General features: G+C 37.6%; 1 protein-coding gene across 10 annotated transcripts in view; it reads right to left on the reverse strand.

The window, feature by feature from the left end:
- The window catches only part of USP34 (ubiquitin specific peptidase 34), a 247390-nt gene that overhangs the window by 178037 nt on the left and 52653 nt on the right, over window positions 1–16700 (reverse strand). For all 10 annotated transcript variants that reach the window (XM_045162247.1, XM_044926026.2, XM_044926027.2 and 7 more), the window contains exons 3-5: window positions 12314–12734; window positions 3478–3528; window positions 3172–3321 (exon numbers count right to left, since the gene is read on the reverse strand). In XM_045162247.1, the coding sequence (XP_045018182.1) occupies window positions 3172–3321; window positions 3478–3528; window positions 12314–12734 (622 nt within the window). The remainder of the gene's footprint in view (window positions 1–3171; window positions 3322–3477; window positions 3529–12313; window positions 12735–16700) is intronic.

The following is a 16700-nucleotide window of genomic DNA, read 5'->3' on the forward strand; positions in this document are numbered from 1 at the left end:
AGAAAAGCAAGAAATAAAAATATGAATTGTATTTACCTTTAAGGGCAAAGAGATGGCAAAGTGACTTAGAGGAATCATAAAGGAGGCTTCTGGGGAGTTAACTGTTTTGTCTCTTGGCATAGTAGTGGTTAGAAGGGTAGTGATTAGAAGGGGTATTCACTTTGATAAATCATAAACCTTATTATGTGCACTCTTCTGTTTGAAAGTGTATTTCAAATTTTTTTTAAAAGGTTAACACATTCAATTATATACAAGATACATTAGAGATGGAGAAAATGAAAATAGGTACAGTGATACCTTTTATTTGCAGATAAAGACCTCAACGAATAAAAGTGTAAATAAAAATGACAAGGGAAAATGTCAACACTGGAAAGAAATTTTTAACAGAAAGAGCTACCATTTGTTGATCCCTTAATATTCTCATTCTGATAGATGAAAAAAGTGAAGTTTATAATGTAATCAAAATTAGATAAAAAGTGGGCTTCCCTGGTGGCTCCGTGGTAAAGAATCTGCCTGCCAATGCATGAGACACAGGTTCAATCCTGGGTCCAGGAAGATCCCACATGCTGTGGAGCAACTGAGCCTGTGTGCCAAGAGAAACCACTGCAATGAGAAGCATGGGAACTGCAACTAAAGAGTAGTGTCCACTTGCCACATCTAAAGAAATGCTAAAGAAAAGCTACAAAGACCCAACACAGGCAAAAAAATAAAAAGTAAATAAAATTTTAAAATAAATAAAAAGTATTAAATAATATTAAGCAAACAATACCAAAAAGATACTACAACAGAACTACAATTCAAGCCCAGAATTATTTCTCTGTAAAATCTACATTCTTTATACTATTATAATGAAAAACATTATAAAAATCAAATTCCATACACTATTAATCATATTATATAGGTTCTTCTTCTTTCCTTACTGTTAGTGCAGCCAAAAATAAATAAATGAGACTTAAAGAAACCACCAGGGTTTATAATTTACAATGCTCCACTAAAGGAAAACTACTCTGCTCTAAGTCAATTTGTATGTGACAAGAAAATTCTGCAATTTAAAGGCCTAAAAAGGGATGTCAATTTCAAGTGCTTAAACAGATCACTAAGTGCTTTCATATAAACTTCAGACAGAGTGGTCAAAACCCCAAGAAAGGTCAGAAATCATGCTAAAACTCATACTGCTTTAAATGTCCAAACTCTGAAAAAAATTAACTACAGGGTCTGCAGAAAACTTAATTACCAAAAAACCCCAGCAATTTAAGCTCCTAATTGCACCAAAATATTAACTGTATTTAGAAAAACAGAATGAAAAGGGCAAAATCAAAAAATATTTTTTTATGACGAACGGTGCCAAATGATAGTTACCCATTCAAGTTATAAAATATTTGGTTGGAAAGTACATTATGTTATACTCTCAGGAAAAAAACACATCAATTTAGTATCCAAATAATTACATTATTAATTAAAACAGTATGACTAATTTTAACTTTGGTTTAATGGTCTCAGTTCAGGTACAAAATAACATTATGCAAACTGACAACAGCCCATAGTTAGCAGTCACAAAAAGGCTGGGAACAGAAAACTGAAACAGAATTCAAACTTTTTCTCTAGTAAAGGACTCCTTTTCAAGAGAGAGTAATAAATTAGTCTTTAATGAGGCTTCCGTAATAGACTTTAACCAAGAATTAGTAAAATTAATTCAAGAAATAAATTTAATTCAGGTAATATTCCTAAGGAAAACTGTTGATAAATTATTTTGTGAATTTTCGATTTCAAACTCAAATACTTTGTCTAAATTTATTACAGCTGAAAATTAAAATGTCAACACAGGATTCACTCAAAATTTTATTTTTTCCTTTTTCTACCAAAGGAAACCAAAATGAATAGAACTTCCTTTCAAACAAAGTCAATCAGATTAACAGAATTAAGTGTTAATAACAGCTATCAGTAACTAAGTATTTACTATTTATCAAGTACTATATATAAGAATTTAAAATCTATCTTAAAACCTCATCACCATCTTTAAAGGCAGATCACCATACTTATCATTCCCATTCTACAAATTAAAAAATTGAAGCTCAGATTCAGAATTTAAACACAATTGTTAATCCAAATGCCAACTATGAATTCAAAGTGTATATTCCTAACCTACAAAAGCTACATTGCCGTTACAGGTAGTATTTTCAACCTATCCAAGGAACCAAGGAATCTGGGGGCTAAAAATGGTTCAAATATGGAAATGGAGGTATTCAAAACACTTTAGAAAGGCAGTGTCCTTTCCAGTGTATTTCTACACTGGAAACAATGAAACAAAGTTATTTTGTTGGGTCTTTTTTACACCTTGTATTTTTATTTTACATACACACTTGAAATATTTCACAGTAGTTATTATTTACGGTGAGTGAGTTAACACAAGAATTCTGGCTTTGGCAAAGTTAGATTTAAGTTTTTCTGTAAGATTTTTTAAAATGATGACCAAAATAAAAGGTTATTTCAGGTTAAATTTTAATATAGAGACAATAAAAAATATTTCTCTGTTTCGGCACATACTGTGTTTCACATTAACTGACATTAACATACAAAAGAATTATCTTCTTTACAAAGGCAAAAAGAAATGTTAGCTTTTTACCTGTAATACAGAGGGAAGTCAGACACACTGTAATAAAGCCCTGGGCTAGGCTAACCATTATTTAAGAAACCAAAAACCCTAAGAAGTCAAAAATTTGCCAGTACAAAATTCCAGACATGGAAAGCTAAAAATCAGCATAAGACTGTGCAAAGCAATCCATCTTATCTTTCAAATAAAAGAGGTAGACAAATTTACATTTTTTACTTATATTCATTAATTTTTTCTTGCGATGCCACACAGCTTGTGAGATCTTACTTCTTTGACCAGGAATTGAACCCAGGCCACGCAGTGAAAGCACTGACTCATAACCATTGATACAAATTTTAATTTTACTTTAGTGAAGACTGAAAAAAAAAAAGACTTCTATACTCAACTTTTTCAAAGTATAATCCAGAAAAAAAAAAGACTATTGAACATAACAAATCCTCATAACCTTTTTCTGGACATATAAATGCATGTTATTAATATAATAGTTTTGTTCCCAAGATTAAAGTCAATAATCAATAATCAATTAAAATAATCAATAATCAATTTCAAACAATACTTACATTAGACACAACTGTAATAAATGCATGTGCTATCAGAAATGGTAAAGTTTCAGGAGTTCCATATTCAAAGCAGTCCTTCATAAGAGAAAGGCCATTTTTCCCACAAAACAAACATACATAACGAAGCAAATGCAATGGTACTTCTACATCCTGAAGAAAAAAAGAAAATTATTTTAAAACTTATCTGAGGTAATTTTCATTTTATTACCAGTACTGGAAAGATACTGGTCAGACATAAACTCAGACTGTATGAACAAAATAATAAAATTTCCATAACTCTAAAAATGAAAAAAGATAAGCACTTACATTCATATCACAGAATGCCCCTAAAATGTTGCTTTCTTGGGTTGATATATCCTGATTAAGAAGAAGGAAAAAAAAAAAGGTAAATGCAACTGCATCACACTATCACATAACCATCTTTTAAAACCACAATTTTTAAAGACCGATTTTATAAAAACTCATATTTTACAACTATTACTCCTCATGAACAGTAGTATTCCAACGGAAGTTAATATGATTCAATTCTAAAGTATATTTTAACTCTTATCTAAAGATATCGAAATAAGATGGAATGGAATGGGTGAATTTAACTAAGATGACCATTATATCTACTACTGTGGGCAGGAATCCCTTAGAAGAAATGGAGTAGCCATCATGGTCAACAAGAGAGTCTGAAATGCAGTACTTGCATGCAATCTCAAAAACGACAGAATGATCTCTGTTCGTTTCCAAGGCAAATGACTCCATATCACGGTAATCCAAGTCTATGCCCCAACCAGTAACGCTGAAGAAGCTGAACAGTCTATGAGGACCTACAAGACGATTTAGAACTAACACCCAAAAAAGATGTCCTTTTCATTATAGGGGACTGGTATACAAAAGCAGGAAGTCAAGAAACACCTGGAGTAATAGGCAAATTTGGCTTTGGGAGTACTGAATGAAGCAGGGCAAAGGCTAACAGAGTTTTCCCAAGAGAACGCACTTGTCATAGCAAACACCCTCTTCCAACAACACAAGAGAAGACTCTACACATGGACATCACCAGATGGTCAACACCGAAATCAGATTGATTATGTTCTTTGCAGCTAAAGATAAAGAAGCTCTATACAGTCAGCAAAAGCAAGACCTGGAGCTGACTGTGGCTCAGATTATGAACTCCTCATTGCCAAATTCAGACTTAAATTGAAGAAAGTGGGGGAAACCACGAGACCATTCAGGTACGACCTAAATAAAATCCCTTATAATTATACACTGAAGTGAGGAATAGATCAAAGGGACTAGATCTGATACACAGAGTGCCTGATGAACTATGGACAGAGGTTCATGACTCTGAACAGGAAACAGAGATCAAGTCCATCCCCATGGAAAAGAAATGCAAAAAAGCAAAATGGCTGTCTGAGGAGGCCTTACAAAGAGCTGTAAAAAGAAGAGAAGCGAAAAACAAACAGGAAAAGGAAAGATATAAGCATCTGAATGCAGAGCTCCAAAGAATAGCAAGGAGAGATAAAAAAGCCTTCCTCAGCGATCAATGCACAAAAAGAGGAAAACAACAGAATGGGAAACACTAGTGATCACTTCAAGAAATTTAGAGATACCAAGGGAACATTTCATGCAAAGATGGGCTCAATAAAGGACATAAATGGTATGGACCTAACAGAAGCAGAAGATATTAAGAAGAGGTGGTAAGAATACACAGAGGAACTGTACAAAAAAGATCTTAACGACCCAGATAATCATGATGGTGTGATCACTCACCTAGAGCCAGACATCCTGGAATGTGAAGTCAAGTGGGCCTTACTTAGAAAGCATCACTATGAACAAAGCTAGTGGAGGTGATGGAATTCCAGTTGAGCTATTTCAAATCCTGAAAGACGATGCTGTGAAAGTGCTGCACTCAATATGCCAGCAAATTTGGAAAACTCAGCAGTGGCCACAGGACTGGAAAAGGCCACTTTGCATTCCAATCCCAAAGAAAGGCAATGTCAAAGAATGCTCAAACTACCGCACAATTGCACTCATCTCACATGCTAGTAAAGTAATGCTCAAAATTCTCCAAGCCAGGCTTCAGCAATATGTGAACCATGAACTTCCAGATGTTCAAGCTGGTTTTAGAAAAGGCAGAGGAATCAGAGATCAAATTGCCAACATCTGCTGGATCATCGAAAAAGCAAGAGAGTTCCAGAAAAACATCTATTTCTGCTTTATTGACTATGCCAAAGCCCTTGACTATGTGGATCACAATAAACAGTGGAAAATTCGGAAAAAGATGGGAATACCAGACCACCTGACTTGCCTCTTGAGAAACCTATATGCAGGTCACGAAGAAACAGTTAGAACTGGACATGGAAAACAGACTGGTTTCAAATAGGAAAAGGAGTATGTCAAGGCTGTATATTGTCAGTTCAGTTCAGTTCAGTCGCTCAGTCGTGTCCGACTCTCTGTGACCCATGAATCGCAGCACACCAGGCCTCCCTGTCCATCACCAACTCCCGGAGTTCACTCAGACTCCAGGACGTCCATCGAGTCAGTGATGCCATCCAGCCATCTCATCCTCTGTCGTCCCCTTCTCCTCCTGCCCCCAATCCCTCCAGCATCAGAGTCTTTTCCAATGAGTCAGCTCTTCGCATGAGGTGGCCAAAGTACTGGAGTTTCAACTTTATCATCATTCCTTTCAAAGAATCCCAGGGCTGATCTCCTTCAGAATGGACTGGTTGGATCTCCTTGCAGTCCAAGGGACTCTCAAGAGTCTTCGCCAACACCATGGTTCAAAAGCATCAATTCTTCGGCGCTCAGCCTTCTTCACAGTCCAACTCTCACATCCATACATGACCACAGGAAAAACCATAGCCTTGACTAGATGAAGCTTTGTTGGCAAAGTAATGTCTCTGCTTTTGAATATGCTATCTAGATTGGTCATAACTTTCCTTCCAAGGAGTAAGCAAGCGTCTTTTAATTTCATGGCTGCAGTCACCATCTGCGGTGATTTTGGAGCCCCCAAAAATAAAGTCTGACACTGTTTCCACTGTTTCCCCATCTATTTCCCATGAAGTGATGGGACCGGATGCCATGATCTTCGTTTTCTGAATGTTGAGGTTTACGCCAATTTTTTCACTCTCCACTTTCACTTTCATCAAGAGGCTTTTGAGTTCCTCTTCACTTTCTGCCATAAGGGTGGTGTCATCTGCATATCTGAGGTTACTGATATTTCTCCTGGCAATCCTGATTCCAGCTTGTGCTTCTTCCAGTCCAGCGTTTCTCATGATGTACTCTGCATATAAGTTAAATAAGCAGGGTGACAATATACAGCCTTGACATACTCCTTTTCCTATTTGGAACCAGTCTGTTGTTCCATGTCCAGTTCTCACTGTTGCTTCCTGACCTGCATATAGATTTCTCAAAAGGCAGATCACGTGGTCTGGTATATTGTCACCCTGCTTAACTAACTTATATGCATAGTACATCATGAAAAACACTGGGCTGGAAGAAGCACAAGCTGGAATCAAGATTGCCGGGAGAAATATCAATAACTCAGATATGCAGATGACACCACCCTTATGGCAGAAAGGGAAGAGGAACTCAAAAGCCTCTTGATGAAGGTCAAAGTGGAGAGTGAAAAAGTTGGCTTAAAGCTCAACATTCAGAAAACGAAGATCATGGCATCCGGTCCCATCACTTCATGGGAAATAGATGGGGAAACAGTGGAAACAGTGTCAGACTTCATTTCTGGGGGCTCCAAAATCACTGTAGATGGTGACTGCAGCCATGAAATTAAAAGACACTTACTCCTTGGAAGGAAAGTTATGACCAACCTAGATAGCATATTCAAAAGCAGAGACATTACTTTGCCAACAAAGGTCCATCTACTCAAGTCTATGGTTTTTCCTGTGGTCATGTAGGGATGTGAGAGTTGGACTGTGAAGAAGGCTGAGCGCCGAAGAATTGATGCTTTTGAACCATGGTGTTGGAGAAGACTCTTGAGAGTCCCTTGGACTGCAAGGAGATCCAACCAGTCCATTCTGAAGGAGATCAGCCCTGGGATTTCTTTGGAGGGAATGATGCTGAAGCTGAATCTCCAGTACTTTGGCCACCTCATGCGAAGAGCTGACTCACTGGAAAAGACTCTGATGCTGGAGGGATTGGGGGCAGGAGGAGAAGGGGACGACAGAGGATGAGATGGCTGGATGGCATCACTGACTCGATGGACATGAGTCTGGGTGAACTCCAGGAGTTGGGTGATGGACAGGGAGGCCTGGCGTGCTGTGATTCATGGGGTCGCAGAGTCGGACACGACTGAGCGACTGAACTGAACCAAATGATTCTTAGCATCTTTCAATTATCAATGTAAAGCATTAAAAACACGATTCATGTGGTGTTTTTAAGACTAAATTTTGGAATTTTGCATGAACTGATCCCCTTTTTGTTGACCAAGGTGACATTTTTTAGAATGATTAATAAACATCTGATATCATATAGGAGATGTATTAAAAGGTTTCTTTATAGGAAGATAACAATAATTAAGAATACTAGAAGACAGAGCACAATCTGATTTGAAGTATTTTTATGGAAAACTCTATTAGGGAAAATACCCACCTCCTGGACTATATTTTTAAATAGTCTCAATTCACTGTTGCAAACATTTTCAGTAAAGAACAATTTTGTTCCAGATGAAGAAAGAAGTTTAGAGAAGTCAGTATGGAAGTTATAGAAAAAATAAGCTAGAAAAACAGCCTTTAAAAAAAAAAAAAGGCATGTGGTAGATTTGTTAATGCCCACAACTCTATCTATTCATGGATGTATAGAAAAACATAATGTACTTTAAAGTTAAAAATGAAATTTACCTCTCCTCCCAACCACATATAGAATCTACATCACACCCCTTTGATCTCAGCTGTCCTTGTGAACTGCTTCAACCAACAGACTATGGCAAAGATGATACTGTGTGATTTCCAAGACTGGACTTTTATTATAAGACTTTTACCCTTATCCAAGGTAAGGAACAGCGGCTACGCTTTGCTGGAACAGCCGTCAAGAGATACCCCATGTCCAAGGTAAGAGAAACCCAAGTAAGACGGTAGGTGTTGCAAGAGGGCATCAGAGGGCAGACACACCAAAACCATACTCACAGAAAACTAGTCCATCTGATCACACGGACCACAGCCTTGTCAATGAAACTAAGCCATGCCCTGTGGGGCCACCCAAGACAGGAGGGTCATGGTGGAAAGGTCTGAAAGAATGTGGTCCACTGGAGAAGGGAATGGCAAACCACTTCGGTGTTCTTGCCTTGAGAACCCCATGAACAGTATGAAAAGGCAAAATGATAGGATACTGAAAAAGGAAATCCCCAGGTCAGTAGGTGCTCAATATGCTACTGGAGATCAGTAGAGAAATAACTCCAGAAAGAATGAAGGGATAGAGCCAAAGCAAAAGGAATACCCAGTTGTGGATGTGACTGGTGATACAAGCAAGGTTCGACGCTGTAAAGAGCAATATTGCATAGGAAGTTGGAATGTCAGGTCCATGAATCAAGACAAATTGGAAGTGGTCAAACAGGAGACGGCAAGAGTGAACGTCGACATTCCAGGAATCAGCGAACTAAAATGGACTGGAATGGGTGAATTTAACTCAAAAGACCATTATATCTTCTACTACTACGGACAGGAATCCCTCAGAAGAAATGGAATAGCCATTATGGTCAACAAGAGAGTCCATAATGCAGTACTTGGATGCAATCCGAAAAACGACAGAATGTTCTCTGTTTGTTTCCAAGGCAAACCATTCAATATCACAGTAATCCAAGTCTATACCCCAACCAGTAACGCTGAAGAAGCTGAAGTTGAACGGTTCTATGAAGACCTACAAGACCTTTTAGAACTAACACCCAAAAAAGATGTCCTTTTCATTATAGGGGACTGGAATGCAAAAGTAGGAAGTCAAGAAACATCTTGAGTAACAGGCAAATTTGGCCTTGCAATACGGAATGAAGCAGGGCAAAGACTAATAGAGTTTTGCCAAGAAAATGCACTGGTCATAGCAAACACCCTCTTCCAACAACACAAGAGAAGACTCTACACATGGACAACACCAGATGGTCAACACCGAAATCAGACTGATTATGTTCTTTGCAGCCAAAGATGGAGAAGCTCTATACAGTCAACAAAAACAAGACCAGGAGCTGACTGTGGCTCAGATCATGAACTTCTTATTGCCAAATTCAGACTGAAATTGAAGAAAGCAGGGAAAACCACGAGACCATTCAGACCTAAATCAAATCCCTTATGATTATACACTGAAGTGAGAAATAGGTTTAAGGGACTAGATCTGACAGAGTACTTGATGAACTAGGGACAGAGGCTCGTGACATTGTACAGGAGACAGGGATCAAGACCATCCCCATGAAAAAGAAATGCAAAAAAGCAAAATGGCTGTCTGGGGAGGCCTTACAGATAGCTGTAAAAAGAAGAGAAGCGAAAAACAAACAGGAAAAGGAAAGATATAAGCATCTGAATGCAGAGTTCCAAAGAATAGCAAGGAGAGATAAAAAAGCCTTCCTCAGCGATCAATGCAAACAAATAGAGGAAAACAACAGAATGGGAAACACTAGAGATCTCTTCAAGAAACTTAGAGATACCAAGGGAACATTTCATGCAAAGATGGGCTCGATAAAGGACAGAAATGGTGTGGACCTAACCGAAGCAGAAGATATTAAGAAGAGGTAGCAAGAATACACAGAAGAACTGTACAAAAAAGATCTTCACGACCCCGATAATCATGATGGTGTGATCACTCACCTAGAGCCAGACTTCCTGGAACGTGAAGTCAAGTGGGCCTTACTTAGAAAGCATCCCTATGAACAAAGCTAGTGGAGGCGATGGAATTCCATTGATCTATTTCAAATCCTGAAAACTCAGCAGTAGCACCAGGACTGGAAAAGGTCAGTTTTCATTCCAATCCCAAAGAAAGGCAATGCCAAAGAATGTTCAAACTACCACACAATGCACTCATCTCACACGCTAGTAAAGTAATGCTCAAAATTCTCCAAGCCAGGCTTCGGCAATACATGAACCGTGAACTTCGCCTTCAGAGGAACCAGAGATCAAATTGCCAACATCCACTGGATCATCGAAAAAGCAAGAGAGTTCCAGAAAAACATCTATTTCTGCTTTATTGACTATGCCAAAGCCTTTGACTGTGTGGATCATACTAAACTGTGGAAAATTCTAAAAGAGACTAGAATACCAGACCACCTGACCTGCCTCTTGAGAAACCTATATGCATGTCACAAAGCAACAGTTAGAACTGGACATGGAACAAGACTGGTTCCAAATAGGAAAAAGAGTACGTCAAGGCTGTATATTGTCACCCTGCTTATTTAACTTCTATGCAGAGTACATCATGAGAAACACTGGGCTGGAAGAAACACAAGCTGGAATCAAGATTGCCAGAAGAAATATCAATAACCTCAGATATGCAGATGACACCACCCATATGGCAGAAAGTGAAGAGGAATGAAAAGCCTCTTGATGAAAGTGAAAGTGGAGAGTGAAGAAGTTGGCTTAAAGCTCAACATTCAGAAAACGGAGATCATGGCATCTGGTCCCATCACTTCATGGCAAATAGATGCAGAATCAGTGGAAACAGTGTCAGACTTTATTTTTTGGGAATCCAAAATCACTGCAGATGGTGACTGCAGCCATAAAATTAAAAGACATTTACTCCTTGGAAAGAAAGTTATGAGCAACCTAGATAGCATATTGAAAAGCAGAAACATTACTTTGCCAACAAAGGTCCGTCTAGTCAAGGCTATGGTTTTTCCTGTGGTCATGTATGGATGTGAGAGTTGGACTGTGAAGAAAGCTGAGTGCCGAAGAATTGATGCTTTTGAACTGTGGTGTTGGAGAAGACTCTTGAGAGTCCCTTGGACTGCAAGGAGATCCAACCAGTCCATCCTAAAGGAGATCAGTCCTGGGTGTTCCTTGGAAGGACTGATGCTGAAGCTTAAACTCCAATACTATGGCCACCTCATGAGAAGAGTTGACTCACTGGAAGAGACCCTGATGCTGGGAGGGATTGGGGGCAGGAGAAGAAGGGGATGACAGAGGATGAGATGGCTGGATGGCATCACCGACTCGATGGACATGAGTTTGAGTGAACTCCGGGAGTTCGTGATGGATAGGGAGGCCTGGTGTGCTGTGATTATGGGGTCGCAAAGAGTTGGACACGACTGCAACTGAATTGAACTGACAGCTTCCACTTTTGCCTTCCTGGATCAATGCTAAGACTGTCATGTAAGGAAGTCAGGCTACCCTAATAAAGAATGAGAGGTCATGCATAGAGAAATCCAAGGAGCCCTCAGGAGCAGCCAGCACGATCAGACATGTAAATGAGACTATCTTTGACTCTCAAACCCATTCAACTCCCAAAATAAAGGCAACTGTGTTAAGTGAGGCCATACAAAAATCAACAAAGGAATCGACCAGGCCAGTCATGGAATCATGAGAAATAATCACTATTGTTTTAAGCCATTATTATAATACATTATCACATAACTGTTTCAATTCTTACTATCTGGAGAAATAAATGCCATTATCTAAATAAACCTAAGACGGAAAGGCTTGTATAAATATCACTAGTGGAGGAGGGAAGAAGGGAGGGAGGCAGAGAAAAAAAATCACTAGTGGAATAAGTAAAGCATCTTGAGTGCAAAAGAAAATACTATTATTTAAAACTAGTAATTACAGATAATTTGTTAAGCATTTTTTATTTATAAAAGGAATTCCAAATTCTGTTAACCTACATTTCTAAGAATGAAATTCCATGTTTTTTTCCCTCAATTACTAGTTTTTGAAAGTCACAGTAAGTAGAGCATAGATATACATTAGCAAAATATCTATCACTGATAGTTTACTTTTTATGAGTTCAATTTATAAATCTTTCCTTATTAGAACTACACTGAGCAAATGTTCAACACAAGTCGCTACAGAAATGCTCTGAAGAAATCCAAAATAATTTTTATAATGATAGTGATTTTTATAATTTTCCATCAATAATGACTATCTTCATATTTATTTGTAAGTGAGAAATTACCAACATAACCATGACTTGGTATTACTTAAAATTCACAATACCTATTTTTACATACCTCTATAGTAGGATGAGTATTATGCTTGTAAGCAGTATATAAGGGAAACTGAATCTGAAAAATTTTTGCCACACACAGTAAGAGTTTTTCCTTCTCATCTGTACTCCACAAACTAAAAGGATCAGAGTTCTTTGAAGATTCTTCCTCAGTCAGATTACAAATTCTTGTAGAGTTTGATTTTTTTTCTATTGATTTTTGTCTTTCTGTACTTCCCTCATTACATTCTCTTTCTATATCCTGTGGTTCTTCCGCTTGATTACTCTCATCTTGCCATGTGGAATCTATGTTGATAGTAGTACAATGTTTACAAAGCTGATCTCGGAGCACTTGAACTTGGGCAATCACTAAGTTAATAAGTGCACACACTACTTGGTTAAAAATCTCCAAATGCTTATACTCTTTGAAGCAGCACAGACATTGCCTACAAGAGAAAAAAAAAATTTAATTAATAAATGCTTCCTAAAGAGGCAACAATTATATCCTTCTAAAAAACAGTATTAAAAAAGTAAATACTAAAATATTATTTTCAAATAATTATTTCCTCCCTTCTGATAGAGTAGCACTATAAAGACTTTAAAAGATAGCATCACACCAAAAACTGATACTGGTAAAAAGTCACTAGATTAGATTGACAGCTATCATCTTCAGTTTTATATTTTATCTATCCCTCTAGACTTCCCTTCCGTTGTAGCTCAGTTGGTAAGAATCTGCCTGCAGTGCAGGAGACGCGGGTTCATTCCCTGAGTTGGGAAGATCCCCTGGAGAAGGAAATGACAATCCATTCCAGTATCCTTGCCTGGAAAATCTCATGGACAGAGGAGCCTGGTGGGCTGCAGTCCATGGGGCTACAAAGAGTTGGGCACGACTGAGCGACTAACACTTATCCCTCCAGACAAAGAACTACTTACGAACAAGAATTACGGCTGTATCTTTGCTTCTCTAAGTACTAAGTACTCAATGCATGTTTAATAAGTTATTAGGAAACTGACTATAATAAAACACCTTGTTAGTAAACTTGACTCATTATCTTACATAAGGGATTTTGCTGTCAACTAATAAAAAAGTTTACATTTTGGGGGAGAGAAGGGATAAATGTGTATGTATGGCCGAATCCCTCTGGTGTTCACCTGCAACTATCACAACACTGTTTGTTAATCAGCGATACCCCAACAAAAGATTCTTTTTTTAAGTTACATTTAAAAATAATTTGCAGCGGACTACGCTGGTAGTACGGTAGTTAAGAATCTGCCTTCCAAAGGGAGGATGCAGGTTCAATCTCTGGTGGGGGAACTATGATCCCACATACCACAAGAAGCCCCTGCACCACAATGAAGACACAGCACAGCCAAAAAAAAACCTTCTAAATAAAAATAAAAAAATAATTTTCTTGGGATTTTCCTGGCAGTCCAATGGTTAAGACTCTGTGCTCCTACTCTGGTCAGGGAACGAAGATTCCACATGCCAGCTGTGCAGTGGCCAAAAATAATAATTTACTTGAAGGCTATTTAGAAGGACGTTCCTACCCCATCTGGCAGATCAAAAGTGCTTAGGAATAACACATACACACACACTTACTTCAGTTCCAGTAAAAAACAAGAATAAAAATAATAAGAGTCTAATTATTACACATAATTATAGTTCTCTTAGACATGTTCAGTTAGAACAGTGCCTAGCATTTTACAGATAATCAAAGGGGTCTGGTGAGTCAATAAGTAAATGATACACAAGTACCATGTTATAATGTATACAAAGACAAATGACAGTTAAGCGACTATCACAATTTGCATCTATTTATCAAAACAAATCAAAACTCTTATTGTACCAAAAAGATCACCAACTTCCTGTATGGCCATATAAGAATAATTTCATTTTCTCTAGATGTGGAAGATTTGAAGTATGGCCACAATTCTTCAACACTCTTCCCTTTAAAAAGGGAAGCCCAAAAAAAAAAAAAAAAAGGGAAGCCCAATTTTCCTCCTCTTGAATGTGGACCAGACTTAATGACCAATGAACGGAATGTGGCAGAAATGACAATGTGTGACATCTAAGACTAGGTCATAAAAGACCTTGCTTCTGCCTTGCTCTTTTGGATCACTCACTCTGAGGGAAACCAGCTAACATGTAAGACACTCAAGGAGGCCAAAGCAAGGTCCACATGAGAAAAAACTAGCCTTCCACTAACCACCCATTTGCCAACCATGAAAGGGAGTCAACTTGGAAATAGATCCTCCGGTCTCATGTAAGGTCATGACTACAACCGGAACCAACCAACTAAACCACTTCCAAACTCCTATTCATACAGTAATTGATGATAAATGTTTATAATTGAGATAATAAATGTACCTCTCAGGATAAGAAATGCTTGTGTATTTTTTTTTTTTTCAATTATTTATTTGGCTGTGCCAGGACTATCCCATGGATGGAGGAGCCTGGTAGGTTGCAGTCCATGGGGTCTCGAGGAGTCAGACACGACTGAGTGACTTCACTTTCACTTTTCACTTTCATACATTGGAGAAGGAAATGGCAACCCACTCCAGTGTTCTTGCCTGGAGATTCCCAGGGACGGGGGAGCCTGGTGGGCTGCTGTCTCTGGGGTCACACAGAGTTGGACATGACTGAAGCAACATAGCAGCAGTGCCAGGACTTAGTTGCAGCATGGGGGATGTAGTTCCATGATCAGGGATCAAACCCAGGCCCCTGCATTGGGAGCACTAAGTCTTAGCCACTGGACCACCAGAGAAATTTCCTATTGTTGTTTTTAAAACACTAATTTAGGAGTACTTTGTTACACAGAAATACATAAATGATATATCAGGACTATTTTCTAGATGGCAAAATGAAAGGAATTTTATCTCTAAGGCCCCCTCCAGCTTTAAGTTCTATAATATTACAATATCTACAAGAAAAAAAATAAACACATTAATCAACATTTTTCTGATGAATAGCTTCTTTCTTTAGGTTTAGGAAAGACCAAGGTCAAAGGGAAGAATCATACATTTGACTATCTTTAGTGAAAATGGCATCTTGAGTTTCTCCTCAAAAAACAAACTTAAGGTCAGAGTTCAGATCAGTAAAGCCAAAGAGTTAGTCAAATTTACTTTAAAAATTCACTGTCAGGGATGGACCTAGAGATTATCATACTAAGTGAAGTAAATCTGACAGAGAAAGACAAATATCATATGATAATCTCTTATATGTGAAACCTAAAAAAAAAAAAAGATACAAATGAACTTATTTACAAAACAGACTCAGACTTCAAAAACCAATTTATGGTTGCCAAAGAGGAAAGGCAGGGGGGAGGGATAATTTAGGAACATGGTATTAACATATATATACTACTATATATAAAATAGATAATCAACAAAGACCTACTATTCAGCACAGCGAACTCTACTCAATATTCTGTAATAACCTATGTAAGAAAAGAATCTGAAAAAGAATAGATGTATGTGTAACTGAGTCACTCTGCTATACACCTGAAACTAATACAATATTGTAGATCAACTATACTCCAGTATAAAATAAAATTAAGAAATAATAAAATTAAAATTCACTATCATGATATGAGCATTAAATTGTTTGCTAACTGACTAGGAAACTAATCTTAAAATACTAAATTGATATATGAACAAAGTAACAAACTGGATCTAGGTCCTTACAGATGTAAAATATACACGTTCAAGGAGAGTTGAGGATCTAAGTTATACACACACACAAACACATATCTTTAAAATAATTATATACTATATAAATTATACATTGTACTGCCTACTCAATTTTGAGAAGTCTAGGTATCTGAATTCTCAATTCAGCATGTCTCTCTGTATCCACACCCACAATACAAGGAGGGAAAATATTTTAGTTTTTTAAAACAAAAACATCACCTTTTCAGTTAAGCCCAATCTGATTTTACAAATAAACTTATTTCTTCTATGTTGTAAATCACACTACAAATATACATAAGGAAAAAAATCATTAAAGAAATAATGGAAGAAAAGATGACAGCAAGAAATTCTGGATGTTAGAAAAGGGAGGAAAAATAAGTGTGTTCCAAATGAACAAATTTAGAAGGGGCCACAGGAGAAAACTATCAGCAAAAAGATTCACCCCACAGAACACTGGAAAAGCTCAGGACTGAAGAGGTTCAGACACCTCAGAAGGCAGAAATAAAGCATAATAGGAAATAGGACTAAATGAAAGGTACTCTTAAAACCTGCAGGCTCCCATTCCAGACAGCAAGAATACTACCCCTACCTGACCCAGGAAAAGAAGAAATTCTTACTGTACATAAAATGAACAAGATAAACTCAGGAACATAAGATACTGAAGAAGGCAAAGATATAAGAAAATGAAAGTGAGAATTATGTAAAATTATGACTGAATGGTG

The sequence above is a fragment of the Bubalus bubalis genome, chromosome 12, assembly GCF_019923935.1.
Source record: "Bubalus bubalis isolate 160015118507 breed Murrah chromosome 12, NDDB_SH_1, whole genome shotgun sequence".
In the NCBI taxonomy this organism is placed as follows: domain Eukaryota; kingdom Metazoa; phylum Chordata; class Mammalia; order Artiodactyla; family Bovidae; genus Bubalus; species Bubalus bubalis.